General features: G+C 41.9%; 1 protein-coding gene across 1 annotated transcript in view; it reads right to left on the bottom strand.

Annotated features, from left to right (window-relative positions):
- Positions 1–21,090, bottom strand: part of C1QTNF3 (C1q and TNF related 3) — an 86,244-nt gene that overhangs the window by 61,362 nt on the left and 3,792 nt on the right. Inside the window, exons 2-3 of the mRNA XM_033929219.1 lie at positions 12,733–12,835; positions 12,411–12,565 (exon numbers count right to left, since the gene is read on the bottom strand). Coding sequence (XP_033785110.1) covers positions 12,411–12,565; positions 12,733–12,835 — 258 coding nt within the window. The remainder of the gene's footprint in view (positions 1–12,410; positions 12,566–12,732; positions 12,836–21,090) is intronic.

Genomic DNA, 21,090 nt, shown 5'->3' with positions numbered 1-21,090 from the left:
GAGATATACAAAGATGGATAGGCAAATGGCTGGAAAACCGAAAGCAGAGAGTGGGCATAAATGGGAAGTTCTCTGACTGGGAGAAAGTGACTAGTGGTATACCCCAGGGCTCAGTACTTGGGCCGATCCTTTTTAATATTTATATCAATGACTTGGAAAACGGAACATCCAGTGAGATCATCAAGTTTGCAGACGACACAAAACTCTGCCGGGCAATCAGATCGCAGGAGGATAGTGAGGAACTCCAGAGCGATTTGTGTCGGTTAGAAAAATGGGCGGAGAAATGGCAAATGAGGTTCAACGTGGAGAAATGCAAGGTAATGCATTTAGGCAGTAAGAATAAGGAATACGAGTACAAAATGACAGGTGCAACTCTGGGAAAAAGTGAACAAGAAAGAGACCTGGGTGTACTGATAGATAGGACCCTGAAGCCGTCGGCACAATGCGCGGCAGCGGCAAAGAAGGCAAATAGAATGTTGGGCATGATAAAGAAAGGAATCTCGAGTAGATCGGAGAAAGTAATAATGCCGCTTTATAGGGCAATGGTCAGACCCCATTTGGAATACTGCGTCCAACATTGGTCTCCCTACCTAAAGAAGGATATAAAACTGCTGGAGAGGGTGCAGAGACGAGCAACTAAACTAGTGAAGGGTATGGAGAAACTGGTATATGAGGATCGACTTAAAACACTGGGATTGTTCTCCCTTGAGAAAAGGAGACTGCGTGGGGATATGATCGAGACCTTCAAAATACTGAAAGGAATCGACAAAATAGAGCAGAGAAGATTATTTACATTGTCCAATTTGACACGGACAAGAGGACATGAAATGAAGCTAAGGGGGGGCAAGTTCAGGACTAATGTCAGGAAGTTCTGCTTCACACAGAGAGTGGTTGACATCTGGAATACTCTCCCAGGGGAGATTATTGCGGAATCGACAGTCCCAGGCTTCAAAAGCAAACTAGATGCATATCTCCTTGAGAAAGGCATATAAAGATATGGTGGCTATAAAATAAACCAGGTGTATACCTGGCGGGGCCTCCGCGTGTGCGGATCGCCGGACTTGATGGACCGAAGGTCTGATCCGGAGATGGCGCTTCTTATGTTCTTATGGCATGGATGGGAGCATAGGGACAGGGACACAATACAGACATAGGAGGGTATATGGACACAGAGAAAAGATGGCTAGACATGAAGAAGAAAAGGAACGCAGAAGAGAGATGTTGGACTTAGGAGGGGTGGGGCCAAAGAGACACAGAGGATTGACACTGGGCACGGAGGGGGATAAGGACATAGAATAGTGTTGATGATGAAGGCAAGGAGATGGGTACATGGGAAATACTAGGGGCTCCTTTTACTAAGGTGCGCTAGCGTTTTTAGCGCACGCACGAAATTACTGCATGCTACACTGTGCGGTACGCTTCTAGAATAATGCCAGCTCAATGCTGGCATTAAGGTCTAGCGCATGCAGCAATTTAGCGCGCGCTATTCCGCACGTTAAGGCCCTAACACACCTTAGTAAAAGGAGCCCTAGAAAGGGAAGTATTTATTTATTTTAAAAATTTATATTCCACTTATAACCTAAGCAGATTGCTGTATTCACATACACAGGTTCTGAGTAAAAATAACAATAGTATATCTTTACAGATAATCAAACAAACTTCGCCAGAAAGAACATTCTATAGTCTAAAAGAATGCTTTGAAAAACAAATGTGTTTTCAATGATTTTTTTGAAAGACTTCAAATCTTCACATAGCCTCAAAGAGCCACTCAGAGCATTTCATAACCAAAGCCCAGCCATAGAAATTGCTGCCATCCATGTTTTTTTTTTTAAATAGAGTACCTCGTAGATGCTCAAGCGATAACCTCATTGTTGATTGTGAACGCAAGGAACGGTTTGGTAAATACTTCTTTAAAGCTTCCCATGGTGCTTCTCAATGTATTGCATGATGTATAATAAGTATAGGAAAACAAAATAAACCCTTGAAGAGGGAGAGAAAGCAATAACAAAAGAGAAGAAATCTCCCTGCGCCCCACAAGAGCAAAAAAGAGAGGGCGAGGGGGAGAGACAGCCCAAACTACTCACTATCATTAGACAACATTGGCACATTCTCCAACTACACCCTCTGTTCCAGGACCTACCATTCATAGCATACTCCCACACTAAAAACGTGGCAAACTAAGTAGTACATTCAAGATACATCCCGGATTCTACTATCTGGAACCGTGATGGGAAACATGCAAAATGTGGTGACACATGTGACATATGTAAGACCACCATCGAGTGTGAAGAATGGAATCATCCTCACACCCATAAGAAGTATTCTTTGAAGTCTATCACCCACTGTAAATCTACGTGGGTGATTTATATCATAATATGTCCATGTCAGATGTTATATGTGGGGCGTACATAAAGGGCTATTAAAACACACCTAATTGAACATAGAAGTAGGATCAACACGAAATCTATGAGTTCACCTATAGTTCCTCATTGCATGCAATTGGGCCATTCTTTTGATGATCTTCGTTGGATAGTCATTGAACAGATCTACCAGGAATATGAAGGAGACAGGTTATCTCTCCTACAACGGAGAGAACAATATTGGATTTTTGAGCTCCAGTCCTTACATCTGCTGGGGCTCAATGAATACATTGAATGGCAGCATGCCATTTAGTCTCTATCATTACATCTTTCAATGCTATGACAGTAATCTTTTTGCATTTTGTTGTATTTTTTCTGTATTTTAGGAATCGCAGGGTTCCACAGATGGGTTTTACCTTTTGGAACATTGTTACAACTTTGTGTCACCCGGAGGTGTCTCGGAGAGGTTTATGAACCCTCCGAGCTTCCGACCATGTGACTGATTTTCAACCCTTGCCACATGTCTACTCGGTTAAAACATTGTAGGCGTCCTCTCCGGCCCAGCACCAGTTTCAACCGTGCTTTATAATTGTGGCTCGGCTCGTTCCTGAGGAAGGGGGTTCTCACCCCCGAAACGGAGTCCCGTTGGACGAATTTAGATGCCTGCTGGCTGATTTGCTTATGGAGAAGTTAAGTACCTCCAGATATATGGTTATTTTCACTTGTTTGCATTGCTGATTTTGGACGCTGTTTTTTGCCCCCGGATGAGGGGTAGAGAGCCTTTAGCGACTCTTTGAGTGGGCATTATTTTGATTTGTACTCTCACTGTTAACACCCAGTTGTGTATTGGTTTTTCACAAAACTAATACAAAGGGAGCCCGGGGATGTTTCACAGTTAACACCCTGTCTGGGTGTATATTTGTGACAGCTGGAGCTTTAGGGGCTTTGTCCCCATTGCAGGCTGTGTGACTGAGGGCTCCCTTTCACCATTATTAATTTAATTGCTTTGTAGCTTTATTTGATAGTGAGTAGTTTGAGCTGTCTCTCCCTCTCGCCCCCTCTTTTTTGCTCTTGTGGGGCGCAGGGAGATTTCTTCTCTTTTGTTAATAAGTATAGGAGACAGAGAAGGGAGATGGGGAATACCATACACAGAGATGGAAGATGAATGCTGAGCATGGAGGAAAGAAGACATATCAAATGATAAGGAGAACCTAGTGAGTTAGTTAAGAGTACAAAGAAGGAAACAGAAATCAGAGCCTGAGACCAAATGTGATGTGAAGAATGAAATGACCAGACAACAAAAGGTAGAAAAAATAATTTTTATTTTCTATTTTGTGATTAGAATATATCAGATTTGAAATATGTATCCTGCTAGAGCAGGTGTTAGACATAACTGGGGACCGCAAAGCCAGACCATGCTTCTTTAGCTTCCAGCTAGCTTAGGGCTCTCTCTGACCAGGGGGCAGTTGCCATAGTTGCACTCCCCTAACACTATCCTGCCATGTATGACTGAAGTATTCTGTTAGCTTGATTTTTCTATGTAGCATTCTGTAGTAATTTGGCCTGTTCAGTTTTCTCGATAGTGGAGGGGATATTTGTGAAGGGGGAGGAGAAGGGAGACAGGGGTTTTGTTAATCCTTGCTCTGTATTATTTGTGATTTATAAAATAACAATTGTACAGACAATTGTTTCTTTTTATACTTCAATAAAACAAGTTAAGTATAAAATAACTATTCAAGGCTTGTGTGGATGTGATCAGATGATTTGTGGGGATGGGACGGGGACAAATTTTTTCCGTATTGTCTACTTCTGCCTATCGTCTCTCAACTTCATCCTATATCCTCTCATTCCAGAGTTTGTTTTCAAATGAGACACCTCATGCGTCATTATGCCAAGTAGGTATTTAAATGTATCTATCATAGCTCCCCTCTTCTGCCTTTCCTCCAACATATATATATTGAGATTTTTAAGTCTTTCCCCATATACCTTATAATGAAGACCATCAACCATTTTAGTAGCCTTGCTCTGGACCAACTCCATCCTGTTTTTGAAGCGGGACTGTGGTGTGATAGTATGTGATGATCTTAAGGTGTTCAAACAGGTTGAAAATATGATGGTGAAAGCTAGAAGGATGCTTGGATGCATAGGGAAAGGAATGGCCAGTAGGAAAAAGGAGGTAATGATGCCCCTGTATAAGACTATGGTGAGACCTCATTCAGAATATTGGGTACAATTCTGGAGTCTGCGCCTTCAAAAAGATATAAACAAGATGGAATTGGTTCAGAGGATGGCTACTATAATGGCCAGTGGTCTTTGTCATAAAACATATGGAGCTGATAGAGATATTTAAATACCTACATGGCATAAATGCACATGAAGTGAGTCTCTTTCAGTTGAAAGGAAACTCTGGAATGAGGGGCGGAAGGAGGGCATAGGATAAGGGTGAAAGGGGATAGACTAAGAATAACCTCAGAATATATTTTTTCAAGGAAAGGGTGGTGCATGCATGGAACAGCCTCCCAGAGGAGGTGGTGGAAATCAAAAGTGTATTTGAAGTCAAGAAAACTTGGGAGAAGTATGTTGGATCTCTAAGGGAGAGGAGGGGATAGTAGATTGTATAGGTAGGCAGACTAAATAGGCCATATGATCTTTACCTGCCTTCAGTTTTCTATGCTCCTTGAGACAGACCAGAACCTCACCAACCTCCACGAGAACATTACAGCTTGCATAATGAGACTCCATTCCTGGACCTTTTCAGTACAGATGAAATTGAATGAATCAAAAACAAAATTACTCTGGCTTGGCCCAAAATTAGAACACCTGCCCATCCTCTTTGCACTACCCTCAGGCGCTGCACTGCAGCTTGAGTTCTCAAGCAAGGTCCTTGGCATCATTATCGATTCTTCTCTCTCCCTCAATGACCACCTCAACTCCTTGGCTAAATCATGCTTTTTCAGCCTCCACATGCTGAGGAAAGTAAGATCCTATTTTCGCCAACAACATTTCGCCGTCCTTGTCCAATCCATCATCCTCTCCAAACTAGACTACTGCAATGCCATCTACTTAAGCCTATCAAAAAAAAGTCTTCAAAGACTCCAGCTAATCCAGAATACTGCAGCCAAGTTGATCTTTGCAAAATGCAAGTCTGACCATGTCTCCCCACTCCTAGCCAAACTTCACTGGCTCCCAGTGATTTCCAGAATCCATTTCAAATGCTCCTGCCTGGCTTTTAAGATCATTCACGGCATCCTTCCTCCCTTAATCCCACTATCTTATAACTCCTCAAGTCCTGACTCTACCAGACCTGCCCAAAGGTATAAACTATCCTTCCCCTCTCTACACGGTATTCGCTATGCAGGCAAACTGGGAAAATCCCTTCTCTTCAGAATCACAGGTCTTTGGAACGACCTTACTACCCTGCTGCGGAACCTGGGCTCCCTCCAATTATTCCACAAGCAACTGAAAACCTGGCTTTTCACTAAAATGTAATTCTATCCACCCTTACTCTTCTCTTCTATATATAAGTTCATGTAAACCTTTTTTTCCTTCTCTTCCTATATTTTAAGTTCTTGTAAACCATGCCGAGCTCCACATCCTTGGAGATGATGCGGTATATAAACTTAAGGTTTAGTTTAGTTTAGTTTAGTTTAGGACACTGGGAAAGGAATTATTTAGTTTCCCCAAAGGTATCAGAAGGAAGATTACCAGAAGAAGTAGAAGGAATTCAATGAGAGAATATTTATTTTTATTTCATTTATTTATAATCCATCTACAACTAAGAATGTGGAAAGACACATTAAAGTGGCACATCTCATCTATTAGAAACCTTGGAAACATTGCAACATGACAATACCAGAAAAGCATTGAGATCAAGACCCTAAGAGAATTATCAAAAATAATAAGGTTATGATCACCTGGGACATTCCAATCCTAACCAATAAAAAGTCTGAAACAGTCATCATAGCAAGGGAGAAAAACACAAGAATTGCATTGAGGTCTCAGCCCCAAGTAATTATTCTGTGAATCAAGTGGAGAAAGAGAAGATCTTCAAAAACCAAACAATGCAGTTAGAAACCAAAACAAAATGTACAAAAATAGATCCCATCATATTGGATGCTGCAGGCTTAATTAAAATGAATTTTCAAGCGCACCTTAAACCTATACAGTACATGTTGCATCTTATGAACTCAGAAGGAAGCTCTTTTTGGCACAAAATGAGAGTACGTATTTCTATAACTCAACAACTAGGGCAGAAGCAGGAACCACACAGGTCTTTGTCGACATTTGCTATGTTATGGGGCTCATTTTCAAAAAAGAAAACATCCAAAAACTGGTATAAAGGGGCATATGGGCATTTTTTTCACCAAACCCTTCCAACTCACTATTTTTAAAACCAATTTTTAGATGGATTTCTATGCTGTTCATCTGCAGTACATCGAAATCTCAAGGGGGCATGTTGAAGATATGATTTGGGTGGGTTGAGGGCAGTCTTAGGATTTGGACATTTTTCTGCAGCAATCAAACTTTTTAGAATATGTCCAGGGCATAATTTGGACATTTGGAGCTAGACCTGTATTAATAACAAATAAGTGCCAAAACATTACCAAACTGACCAGATGACTGCTTGAGGGATGTAAGCATGACACACACACACACACACACTTCCCCAGTGATCACTGACCCCCCTCCCAGTATTATTTGAAAGGGTCCAGAGAAGAGTGACTAAAACGGTTAAGGGGTTAGAGGAGTTGCCGTACAATGAGAGATTAGAGAAGCTGGGCCTATTGTTCCTTGAAAATAGTAGACTGAGAGGGGACATGATCGAAACAGTCAAGATAATGAATGGAATAGACTTAGTAGATAAAGACAGGTTGTTCATCCTCTCCAAGATAGAAAGAACGAGAGGGCACTTTCTAAAGTTAAAAGGGGATAGATTCCGTACAAACATAAGAAAGTTCTTCTTCACCCAGAGAGTGGTAGAGAACTGGAATGCTCTTCCGGAGTCTGTTATAAAGGAAAACACCCTCCAGGGATTCAAGACAAGGTTGGACAAGTTCCTGCTGAACCAGAATGAACGCAGGTAGGGCTGGTCTCAGTTAGGGCACTGGTCTTTGACCTGGGGGCTGCCACATGAGCGAACTGCTGGGCACGATGGACCACTGGTCTGACTCAGCAGCGGCAATTCATACATTCTTATGTGACAGGCATGTGCGATCTCTTAGGGGGAAGAAGAGATGGAGGATAATAAGAATGGGCAGACTTCCAGTGCAGGTGATCGAGGCAGACAGCGTGCCAGACTTTAAGAATAAATGGGATACCCATGTGGGATCCCTACGAGGGTCAAGATAAGAAAATTGGGTCATTAGGGCATAGACAGGGGGTGGGTAAGCAGAGTGGGCAGACTTGATGGGCTGTAGCCCTTTTCTGCCGTCATCTTCTATGTTTCTATGGATCGACCATATGGCCTTTATCTGCTATCATTTTCTGTATCTATGTTTAAATCAATGTACATTAATATTAGGAAAAAAAAAGAAAAGAAATAAAGCACACAATAGTTTGCTGATCTTTTATCCATGCAAAGGCTAACTTAGGCCCTCTTTTACTAAGCCATGGTAAAGGTTTCTACTGCAGCCCGACACTGCTCTGCCACTCATAAGAATTCTGTGATCGTCGGGGCTGCGTCAGAGCATTTAGTATTTGCATACCAAGAAGGCAGCGCAGGCCAACTGATTTTATTTATTTAAAAAAAATTGTAGCACGCCTAAAACTAGGCAGGTTCCATGATACATACACAGTCATAAAAACAATCAAGATAAAAATGTAAAACAAAATAAATTTCATCACATAAATACAACCTCCTACTCATTTGGCATTATGGATATCCTGAAAACCTGACCTGCTGAGATTCCATGTTTACGAACCACAGCAACAGAGCTTCCGCTTGAAGCTATTCTAGTACGAGGAAAGAGCAAATCTATTCAGATTTCAGATCTGATGATGCCACAGGATGAATAAAAGATGCACAAGTATGGTGACATTCCACTACCAGTCTACAGATGGCTAAAAACTTGGTGAGATGAACTTCTGAGCTTCTACAAGTAGGGTCAGTAGTGTACATCTTACCTGGCAATCTGGTCACTGACATTTGCTTCAGGGATAGCTTACTCCTGCTGAATTTATATTTAAACCCAGTCTTTGGTTAGCCTATTGCCAGAGCTTGGTCTGTACCCTTACTGTTGTTTCCTGTTTGGACTCCTTGCTATATTCTTGTGTGTTCATGATCCTGATTCTACTCCAGTATCGGCCCCTTGCTGGGATCTGGCCTTGCTCTAATATTGAGTTTTCTCTATGAGCGCCTGGTGTATTTGCTCTCAGTCTTCTGTCCCGGTTCCTCCACTGTGTCTTGAGCAACTAAGCCCCAAGAGCTGCCCGCTCTTCAGAGATCAACTTGAAGACAAGGCAGCTACTCCAGGTGGAAGATTACACCTGATCACCCCTAAATCTGGGAAGTATACGTCCAGTGGCAATCCTGTCTATGGGCCTCAACTTGCTCACTGTTCCTGGACACTCCTTATGATGAGATCCATCATGGTATGTGGGCAAATAATCTCTTGTTGGCCATTTTGTAGGAAAAAGAGAAAATTAGAGGGGTCATTTTATAAAAGGGGCCTATTTGAGAAGTCCAAAAAGATGCCTATGTTAATCCTATATTATAAAGACAACATAGAGGCCTCGTGTCTTTATATAATAGACACCTAGAATCAGCCCCAACTGTGTGCAAATGCCGATGCACAAACGTATGCCCTCTCCAAAGAAGGAGTAGATGTGTACCAGCATATTTTATAAATTACATACTTTGCATCTCTGCTCATGATCCTGGGAACACCTACGCACAATCTTGTAGGTGCAGTACTTATATGTGCAAAGATGTCTGAGCAGCAAAAATGACTTTATGTGCATAAATATCTTTATACGTACAATTGTTGCAGATACTGCTTAAGTGTTAAAGCCTCAACTAACTAGTACAGCAAGTCTCAGTCACACACTATAAGTACTAGTGCAAAGTTGCAATGCTGAACCCACTTATTTAAGACTGTAGGATATATACCAATCTAAGCCTTGTTTTTGGTCTATTTTATCTATTTTTATTGTATGGACCTTCAGAATACAACCAGGCACAAGCTACTTCTGGTTGTTTCTATCTCCATTGGTCCACCTTTTATTGAATATTTATAGCATTCATTATGGGTTTTTAAATATTTTTTCTCTCATTCATTAGTTCATAATTTAAATAACCATCACATAGCTTTTAAAATATTTCTTCATTATCTTTCACTAGCCACCTCTCCCAACATGCATGTTTCATTGGAAACTTTCTTCAGAGTCGAGGGGAACTAAATCTGTGTCAAAAATAACTGAAGGTTAGATCCTCATCATCAGTTTGTAGTCCAGCAATTATTATATTTAGTAATCTAACTCAGATTGCAAATCAAACAGCAAGCACATAAACATTGAAACGCTTACCATTTGCGGGAGCTACTAGCCATCGAGAAACATGGCCGCGGTTTGTAATTACCGCTTTTAAATGCAGCTGATTCCTCACTGAATCAATCATGTAGCACGTACAGCGTCAAATTCTAGTACTGCTTCCTGCCTCCTTAGGGACGTCAGTATAGCTGATACTTCAGGACACCGTAATGCTCAATCGAGTTGCTAGGCAACCCTGCTCAAACCGGTTACAGGGCTGAATGCTCCGAGTTTAAAAAGCTCTGATTAAATAATTGAGAGCCATTCGATGTCTTCATTTAAACCACTTGGAGTTAAAGAGTTCAATTTAAAAATCCTTTTGTTCCTTTATGGCTAACGCCTTTAGAAAGGTGGACTGATGGAGACAGAAACAACCAGAAGTAGCTTGTGCCTGGTTGAATTCTGAAGGTCCATACAATAAAAATAGACTAAAAACAAGTCTTAGATTGGTATATATCCTACAGTCTTAAATAAGTGGGTTCAGCATTGCAACTTTACATTAGTACTTATAGTGTGTGATTTATACGTACAATTACACCCATAGGAGCTAATTCTATAAAGAAGGCATTTAAGCACAAGAATGCATAAAAATTGCCAGAATAATGATATATACATGCATAAATGCCAATATTCTGCCTATGTGCTATTCCCTAATACGATGCCTAAATGGAGTGGCATGTAGTTTGAAGGTAAGTTTACAAATTGGTGGAGTCTGGGCATTATGAGGCTGGGGCACACAATTACAGATGTAGATTATGGAATACCATAATTTGGAAGCATTTTTAGCAATCTAGATGCAAGCAGTTACACCAGCTCTAAGACTGGCATAAGTGGCTGAACCTAAATTATGCATGCATATTTGCATTGCTCTGCTAGTACAGGTACAAGATCCTTTATCCAAAATCCTTCGGACCAGGCATATTTCGGGTTTTGGAACTTTTTGGTTTTCGGAATGGTAATGTTAAGTTGGAAAAAGACAGACCACGAGGCCATAAAATTGCCACCAAACCTGTTTATTTCAAAATATGGCAAACATTTCAAGCACAAACTTGTTCCAATCTGCGGTACTGGAGCAATGCCTTCAATCCTAACCCCCTCTTTTACAAAGCTGCTGCCTCATGGCAACGGCCCCAAAGCCCTTTAAATCCCAATAGGCTTCAGGGCATATACTGCAGCAGCATCCGCTAGCACGGCTTTGTAAAGGGGAGGGGGGGTAAATTTGATAAAATTGTTAAAAAATTGTGAACTACTTGATATGTTTGTTTTACCTTTAATCTACTTAGTCATAAGTGAAATAAAAAAAATGTTAAAATAAAAACATGCATCATCTTAGTCATACATGGTCTTTAGTCACACTTAGGGGTCCTTTTACTAAGGCGCACTAGTGCGTCTTAGCGCACGCTAAAAATTAGCACGTGCTAAATGCTAACACGTCCATATGATATAATGGACGTGTTAGCATTTAGCACGCACTAAAATACACTAGCGCGCCTTAGCAAAAGGACCCCTTAGAGGGGCATTTTCGATAGGACATCTAAGTTCAACTTTGGACGGTTCCGCAAGGACATCCAAAAGTTGGTTCAGCAAAACATCAGTTTTTGAAACCACAAGATGTCTTTTTTCTTTTTTTTTTCCCAAAAATGAGTCATGGTTAGGGCGTCTTTCTTTTTTGGCGATTTTTGAAAATCAAAACGTCCAAAACAAGCCCATTTCTCAAAACTCAAAACTTTCCAGTACTCCGGCACTTGTTTATTTTAATGAATTTTATTACTGGACTTGAGAGAGAGGGATGCTAGGAACAAAACTCCAGTGAATGTTCTCACATCTATTATGCACCATTTTGAATAAATATGTCTCCCTACAAAATGAGGCAAAGTGTGAAAACCATGCTTGTGCATTAGTGTTAGTGTTTAGTTCATGATCCAGTTCTGTACTCCTTCCCCCCCCCCCCTCAGAATTTACATTGAACTGGAAATTTTTTGTGAATTTTATCATGCCTTCAGATGGACAAACTGGACAGAAAGGAGAATAAATTGAGATATCCAAGTTCTACTTCCATTGCTTTCGATGGAATTAAAACTCGTATGTCTCAATCCATCCTCCTTTTTTTTGGAGCTATGTGGTAACCCTAGACAGAACCAGCCCTTAAACACCTTTTTTAATATAAGTTGGAAATCTCAAGAAAGGATGCAAAGATCAGTTGTGTTCTGGAAAGAGCACCAAGCAGTTCTGTTTTCAAGCAGCCATTGGAGCCTCAGTTTCTATTACCCTTTTCTTAATCAAAATGTTAATAAATTCTGAAAACAAGTTTTAATTTCCTTATAAGACATGTCAGCCAAATTTTCTAGAAATATGCTAGTGAACTGAATATAAATAGAGTGGTAAGCCACAGACTTAATGAATGAATTTAAGACATTAAACATCTACAGGAATAATATTTATATACATAAGAAGTGTAATGACTTTTTCTACATAGAAAGTCACAGTAAATAATATTTTTATTCATGTGTTCAGGCAGTGTACCTGGAGTTCTGGTGGAATGCCTGGATGGCCCTTCTCTCCTTTCAGGCCCTGATTTCCACGTTCCCCTCTTGTTCCCAGGTCCCCTTTATCTCCCTTTTCACCTCTCTGACCTTCTTGTCCTGTTGCACCATTATTTCCATTGTTCCCATGATTTCCTAATTTTTAAGAAAAAGAATAAATGAATAGCGCCAAGATACAGAATGCAGAACTGCTATTCTCCCTCTGCCCTTCCCTTCCCAAACTCAAACTGCATACCCATGCTGGTGACTACTAAAGAAAGGAATCATGTTATGCCATCACTAGTGTTAAACATCATTTTTACCTGGCATGCCAGGAGGGCCAGGTGGTCCTTGGTATCCTCGGTATGCAAAATCCCCTCGGCAGCAGTGACTGCAATCTGTTTGCTCTTGCCCTCCAGAAGGTACCTTAAGTAGAAATGCAGGTTTCAAGTTTCAAGTTTATATACCGCTTATTCAGGTTGCTCAAACACTACGCTCACAATCATGTTTCATTGCATAGATCTGATATATCGACAAAATAGAGCAGGAAAAAAAATTATTTACAATGTCCAAAGTGACACGGACAAGAGGACAAGGACTGAAGCTAAGGGGGGACAAGTCCAGGACAAATATCAGGAAGTTCTGCTTCATGCAACGAGTGGTGGACACCTGGAATGCTCTCCCAGAGGAGGTTATTGCAGAATCCACTGTTCTAGGATTTAAAAGCAAACTAGATGCACATCTCCTTACGAGAGGCATAGAGGAATATGGGTGACTGAAATTACGCCAGGTGTACACCTGTCTGGGCCTGGATCGCCGAACTTGATGGACCAATGGTCTGATCCGGAGATGGCAGTTCTTATGTTCTTATGTTTTTATTGCATAGATCTGATATATTGCATAGTCTGATATATTTAACATAATTAACAGGATGTGGAAGAAGGGTTTAGCCAAGGCAGCCTGGCCATTGACTGGTTCTCTGGCACATATGAACAAAAATTGAAAATTAAAATATATCTGAAGAATGGGACTTTTAAAATCATGGGAGATTTAAAAGTGGCTGCCTGCTTAAAGCTTCAGTCGTGTCCCAGAACCGTCACATAGATTAGCTCAAGTTATCTGCAGCAGGGTCCATAGGAATAAAATAGCTGATAACATCTAATCTAATGTATTGGATTGCACTATGCCTATATAGGTTCAAGGCAATTTACAGTGCAAAGAGCCCATGCAGGACACGGGGAACTTACAGAATGATTTTAAGATATAGAATATAAATTATACAATACAAAACAATACGTATACAATATATAGTACAGTTAGTTGTGTAATGCAGTCAGTTAAGCAAAACAAGTACGCATATGAAGTGGCAAGGGCATTGCAGTGGTTGGCTGAAGTCTACTAGACATTAGAAAAGTATGCAGAGTGAATTTAATATTGTCAGCATTTAATGTTAAACCAAACAAAAAAGTGAAGAGTTCTTGCCTCAATATATGACAAACAAAACAAAAAGGCAAGCGAGATGTCCAGAGATTCAACCAATGGTACTGTGTATTAATGAGAGTCTCAAAATCAAAGTCACAAAAAAACTGAAGACTAAGGTCCCAACCAGGATCCCAGTTCGGCATCATTGGGTGCCTTCTTCAGGGGACAAACCAATAGCTAGAGCATGTTGGCGTCTTCATAAACATTGTGCAGTGTTTATGAATATGTCAACACAAATCGTTAAAGCCATTTGACTTTCACTGAGGTATTTCTACCAACGTGCTCTAGCTATTGGTTTGTCCTCTGAAGAAGGCAATCAAGGATGCCGAAACTGGGATCCTAGTTGGGACCTTAGTCTTCAGTTTATGGGACTTTGATTTTGAGACTCTCATTAATAAACGGTCCCATTGGTTGACTCTCTGAACATCTCGCCTGCCTTTTTATTTTGTTCAGCATTTAATGTTGCCATGAATGACTGTGGCGTGTATTGCCATGTTCATGAAACTGAAGGACTGGTAGGATGCATGGATTAGGCACTTGAAGTTGGGTTGAGGCTCAGACCTTTGGAGTTAAAGTATCTGAATTAGGGTTGGTAGGGGGTTTTGTGTGGAGTATAAGGGTTTAAGGAGATTAGACGGGTTTTTTGTGAGGGGTTAGGGGATTGTGTGGGGTTAAAAGGATTGCTGTTGCATACTTGATCCAGGTGGTTTGCAGAATAGAAACATAGAAACATGATGGCAGATAAAGGCCAAATGGCCCATCTAGTTTGCCCATCCACAGTAACCATTATCTCTTTCTCTCTCTGATAGATCCCACGTGCCTATCCAAGGCCCTCTTGAATTCAGACACAGTCCCTGTTTCCACCACCTCTTCCGGTAGACTATTCCACGCATGTACCACCCTTTCTGTAAAAAAGTATTCCCTCAGATTACTCTGTAGCCTATCACCTCTTAACTTCATCCTGTGCCCTCTCATTGCAGTTTCCTTTCAAATGAAAGAAACTTGACTCGTGCACATTTATATTACGTAGGTATTTAAACGTCTCTATCATATTTCCTCTCTCCTGCCTTTCCTCCAGAGTATACAGATTGAGATCTTTAAATCTGCCCCATACACCTTATCACGAAGACCACACACTCTTTTAGTAGCCTTCCTCTGGACCGACTCCTATGAGCGTCGGGAGCAGCATGGGCCATTCAACGCAGCTCCCCGTGCTAGAAACTGCTAGCGCGGTTTCATAGAAGAGGGGGGTAAGTGTAGGCGCAGATGCACTTATGCCATACTTGTGTAACTTAAAGGAACGCCTCGATCTACCTATGACCCACCCATTTCCTTTTTTGACTCAAGTGTAAAATATAGGTACAGATCCCACACTTAATTTATGTGCATAACTTGTAATTAATTCTAATTAGCACCAATAATTGCTCATTAAAATGCCAATTAATGGCACTAATTAGCCTGTTACAGTTCAAATTCCTCTTACTGAAGTGCATTCACTCTGTAGCCCCTCAATAGCTCTCCTCACTTATCTCCCCCTATGCTCCCCCCCCAATAAATCCATTTGTCGGGCAAGTCCCTCTTATCTGTACCCTTCTCCTCCACCGCCAACTCCAGATGCCATCCCTTCTTTCTTGCTGCACCATATGCCTGGAACAGCAGTATTCAAATCCAAGCTAAAAGCCCACTTTTTTCAAACTGCTTTCAACTCTTAACTCCCTCTAACTGTCAGTTAACTTTACCCATCATATCTTTCTTCTGCCAGAAACTCCCCAAGCCTGAGATGTCCTGTCTGTCCAAATTAGGTTGTAAGCTCTTCTGAGCAGGGACCATCTATTGATTGTTAAATGCCCAATGCTGCATACACCTTTCAGCGCTATAAAAGTGATAAATACTAGTAGCAGTAGTTATTCAATTAAATTGCACACACAAATTGAGTACATGCAAAATTTGCAAATGCAATTTTCAGAGGGCAAACATCAGAGATTTGCTTATATTCATTGTTGATATCCTGAAAACCTAACTAGCAAAGAGGTATTCCAGGACCGACTTGGGAAATACTGATCTAGACTATCAAACACGGGACTGATGATTTTATAGTCGTGCCATATTGTGACAATTCAGACCATAAAGTGCGACCTGTCACCCAGAGAGAACAAGCAACAGTGCTTCATGCTAGCAGAAAAGGGCAGGCACACAATAGGTGTAAGGCTAGTTCATTCAGAGCTGTCTATCCCAAGGCAGAACCCAGGCAGGTCCCTATAGTTAGAGGGCAGGAAAATCTCCTGGGTGGCCACAAGGGGAGCCAGAGGGAGCTGAAGCCAGCTTCCCTCTCAGATAAGTTTTCCAGGGCTACACCCAAACCTAAGCCCAGCACACACAAGCTAAGCAGAGTAGTGCAGGAACAACTTCTCTTAAAAACTCTCCAGGACAAGCAGCAGCTGGAAGAAGGGTCTATGGTACACATGTCAAACACAAGGCCTGCCTGGCCATTTAATGTGGCCTGCGGTGACTGTGCACCTGACACTACACTGTAGTGAAACTCTCTCCAGGAACCTCCTTGAGTCCTAACTTACCCACCTAAAATCTTCAGGCAGGCGACGGCGCAACAAAGCCAGCATCCCACCGTTGGCCTTCCGCAGAAGTGCCTACATGGGAAGAGGAAATACAGCAGAAAGAACACTTCCGGGGCAGGCTGATGGTGGGAGGCTGGCTTCGTTGCACCATCGGCTGCCCGAAGATTTTAAATTTCAACGGTGGTGAGGTGGTAGGTGGGGGAATAGGGAACTGGGGACAGGTTGTACCGTAGGATCCAGCTGAGAAGGGAGGGCTGGGGATGGAATTGAGAGAAGGATGTGCTGCACAGGCTGCAGGGGAAGAGGGGTTGGAAAAGCAAGAAGGACAGATGCTGCATGGGCTGGGAGGGGATTGGGAAGGATATAGGCTGCATGGGCTGGGGGTTAGGAAGGGAGGGAAAGAGAGATGCTGCTGGTATGTGAGAGAAGAGAAAAAGAAAATTCTTGGACATAGGTGTGTGGAGTGGGAAGGAAATAGAGATGGCATACATGGGGAAGAGGGAGAATTGTTGGACATGATAGTGGTGGAGAGGAGGGAAGGAGCAATGTTACACTGGGAGGGAGGAGAAATGACTCAAAGAAGGGAGAGATGTCAGATTCCAGAGAAGGGTGATAGAAGGAGGGAAGAGAAAGATGTCAGACCACTAGAATGAGAAGGGGAGAGAGAAAGATGCCAGACAACGGAATGAAGGGAAGGAGGGGAAAGAAAGAAGCCAGACTGCAGGAAGGAGAGATACCAGACTGCAGAAAGGAAAGGAGAGAAGGAGAGAGATGTTAGACCTCAGGAAGGGGGAGGGAAGGAGAGAGAGATGCCAGACCATGGAAGGAGAGAGAGATTCCAGGCTATGGGAAGGAGAGGAGAAAGATGCCAGACCATATGAGGGGGGAAGGGGGAAGACAGAGTTGTGTGACCATGGGAGAGGGATGTGATGGTACACAGAGATGGAGGGGAAGGGGAGACAGAGGGAAGAGATGGTGCACAGCAATGGGTGTGGCAGGGAAGAAAGATAGAAGAAATGCTTCTTATGGATAGATGGGCATAGGGAAAAAGAAAGAAGGAGGAGATGGTACCAATGGCGTACCTAGCATATGTGACACCCGGGGCCCATCATTTATTGACATCCCCCCCCATCTGTAGGAAAAATATGATTTTTAGTAACAAGCCACACGTCACACACGAGTACCTAGGAAAAGGCAGCATCTTACATACTGCAGTGAGCAGTACATCAATACACCCATTGTAAAACTAAACAAGCCAGACTAGTACAGATCAATCCTACACCGTCAATCCTAACAGAAAACCATGTCCTTCGAACACACAGAACACAGAAAACACCTTCGCCTAGTATGGAATATGCCATCACAAACTAACCCTTCCCCCTTTTACAAAACTAGTGTGGATTTTAGCCACGGTGGTAACAGCTCTGATGCGCTAAAAAATGCTCCACAGTTTTGTAAAAGGGGGGATGAAATAGAAATACATAGACAAAGGTTAAATTGAACCAGCAAGAAGCTGGACTCTGCATACAATGCAACACCACAGAAACAGTGACACATGTCTCCTAAAGCAATAAATAAATGGAAAATTTTTGTTCTACCTTTGTCTTCTCTGGTTTCTGCTTTCCTCATCTTCTTGTTACTCTCTTCCTTCCATCCACTATCTGCCGTCTCTCTGCCCCTATATGGCATCTTCTCTCCTTCTATGCCCCTTCCAGAAACTGGAAATTCCTTCTATGCCTCCCCCTTCCATCTCTCCTTTCATCCCCATTGGTCTGGCATCTCTCTCCTCTCCTCCCTCTCCCACACCTCTCTTCTGCAATCCCTTTCTTCCCTCATTTTCCTTTCAATTTATTTTCTGCATCCATCTAGATTAAGTTATTTCTACCCTCTCATCAATTTCCTTTTTTACTGTCTACCTACAGCTCACCACTCTTTCCCTCACCCCCTCCAGTATTTCCCTAACTCAATCCTTTTTCCCCCATCATGTGCCCTCCTTTTATTTATCCCCTCCTTCCATCATGTGCCCTCTTTCTCTACCCCTTCCATCTAGCTAAAGAAGCACTGCCTGGGCTTTGCACTCCCCAGTTATATCTCTAGCAGGATACATATTTCAAATCTGATCAATTCTAATGACAAAATAGAAATAAAATGATTTTTTTTCTACCTTTTGTTGTCTCTGATTTCTGCTTTTATCTTCTTTTCACTCTTTTCCTTCCAGCGTCTGCCCTGTCTCTCCAATCCAGCATCTGTCCATTCCATCCACTGAATGAAACTGTCTGTCTTCCCCTGCCATCTCTCCTCTAGCCCCCCCCCCCACACACACACACACACTTTGGTCTGATATCCATCATCTTCCCTCTGTTCCCTCTTGGACTGGCATCTTTCTCTTTTCATCTCTCGTTCCCTCCTCCTTGTGGTTTTTAGCATCTATCTCTTCTCATTTCCTCCGCTCAGATCTGATATCCCTGTCTCCTTCCCCGTTCTCTGGCATCTCTCTCTCCTCTCTCTCTTCCCTTTCCTTTTCTGGTCTTCCTTCTTTATTTTCTGCCTCCGTCTAAATTAAATTCTTTCTTACTATGCAATCTACTCAGCCTTTCCTCATATGGGAGATCCTTGGTCTCAGGACTCAAGGATCTCCTGTATAAGGAAAGGCTGAGTAAATTGCAGCTATACTCACTCGAGGAACGTAGAGAGAGGGGGAGACATGATTGAGACGTTCAAATATATCACGGGCCATATCGAGGTGGAAGATAATATCTTTTTTTTTAAAGGACCCACGGCCGCTGAAAATCAGGGGCAGGAAATTTCATGGCAACACCAGGAAATATTTCTTCACCGAAAGGGTGGTTGATCACTGGAATGATCTTCCACTGCAGGTAGTTGAGGCCAGCAGCGTGCCAGACTTTAAGAAAAAATGGTATAGGCATGTGGGATCTCTTAGGGGAAGAAGTTATGGGAGTGGATCATTAGAATGGGCAGACTTGATGGGCCGTGGCCCTTTTCTGCCATCATTTTCTATGTTTCTTTGTTTCTAATCATCAGTTTCCCTCTTTTCACTGTGTCTACCCACAGCATGTCACCCCTTTCCTTCACCCCTCCACTATCTCACTAACTCTATCTTCTTCCCCCATCCAGCATATGTCCTTTTTCTTTATCCCTCCTTCCATCCAGTATGTGTTCTCTTTCTCCACTTCCATTCAGCATTTGTTCTCCCGATGGCCCCAATGCAATCTTGCCGGCCCTGCGCGGACCGACACTGGATGACCCAGACCTGGCCAACTGTGCATCCCCCCTAAGGCATGCACCCGGGGCAGACCGCCCCCCCCCAGCCCCCCCTTGGTACACCACTGGATGGTATACATGGATAGATGGGAAGGGAAGACATGGAAAAGTAGATAGATTTTGAGAAGAAAGCAGAAAAATGGAATAAAGTTGAATGTTATAAGTTAATGCTAAAGATGAATGTATGGCAGAAAATGAAGGAGAGAAAAACAGCAAATGGATAAGGTAGCCCTGGATACACAGTTAAGAGCACAGACAGAAGGAAGTGCAGGCAGAGACTGGGAAAAGATAGTTTGAAAAACAAAATCACCAGACAACAAAGGTAAGGGAAATAATTTTATTTTCAATTTAGTGATTGAATTGTGTCAGTTTTAAGACTACATCTGCTGTCTATATTTTGCACTGTTCAGGAAGAAATGCATTTGTTTCTATTTCTCTGGGCTTGTACTGCATACAGAGTCTTGCATCTTAGAGTTTCATTTGTATATATTAGTACTTTTAGTTTGTGGTCCTATATATGCATAGGGGTTATCTATGTTCTTCATGTGTGACCAAGGCCAGGTGTTCTGGTAGGAATGAATGTTGAGAAGCATACAGTGTGCTTTATGTAGTTTAATTTTGTGGTTAACCATTATGTGTTGTTAATAAGATTATATTGTGTATATATATGTATTTATTATATGAAGATTGCAAATAAAGATCAATGTTTACCTCCCTCTTTGTCTGTCTGTCATCTAGTCAGCTACCCGTGATAATGGGAATATTACTTGAATGTATGTAAGACCTTTCATCCATACAGTTTAAGAAATACTGGACAACTAGAATAAAAATCACTGAGGCAAATATTTATTTAATAGATCACTCTATAGCATAACAGAATTTGGATACAGGTATAAAAATTGTCATCCTTGGTTGCTTATAAGGGTAAATATTCAATTGTGGGGGTCAGTATTTTGTTGTTGTTGGCCATTTCTGGTATTATGCCCAGATATTCAATGCCAGGCAATGTCCAGTTCAGTTCAGTTTATTTGATATACTGCAAATATAAAATATAGTTAAAATCTAAGGGCTCCTTTTACTAAGGTACGTTAGCATTTTTAGCGCACGCAGCAGATTAGCGCATACTAACCCCACGCTGCGCGGCTAGAACTAACGCCAGCTCAGCATGTGCAGCATTGAATCACGTGCTATTCCGCACGTTAATACCCTAAGTGGTTTGCAATGGAAAATGTGCAGGATGCGGAGACATACTAAAAAAAAATTGACAAAACAATGAACAAGACATGACTGGAACACAAGGAAAAATAATATCAAAGATCAATGGGTAGGGAAAAGAGCATAAAA

The sequence above is a fragment of the Geotrypetes seraphini genome, chromosome 1 (assembly GCF_902459505.1).
Source record: "Geotrypetes seraphini chromosome 1, aGeoSer1.1, whole genome shotgun sequence".
NCBI classification, from domain to species: Eukaryota; Metazoa; Chordata; class Amphibia; order Gymnophiona; family Dermophiidae; genus Geotrypetes; species Geotrypetes seraphini.
Note: the sequence above shows the minus strand (reverse complement) of the source record. Positions and strands in the feature narration are given on the sequence as shown.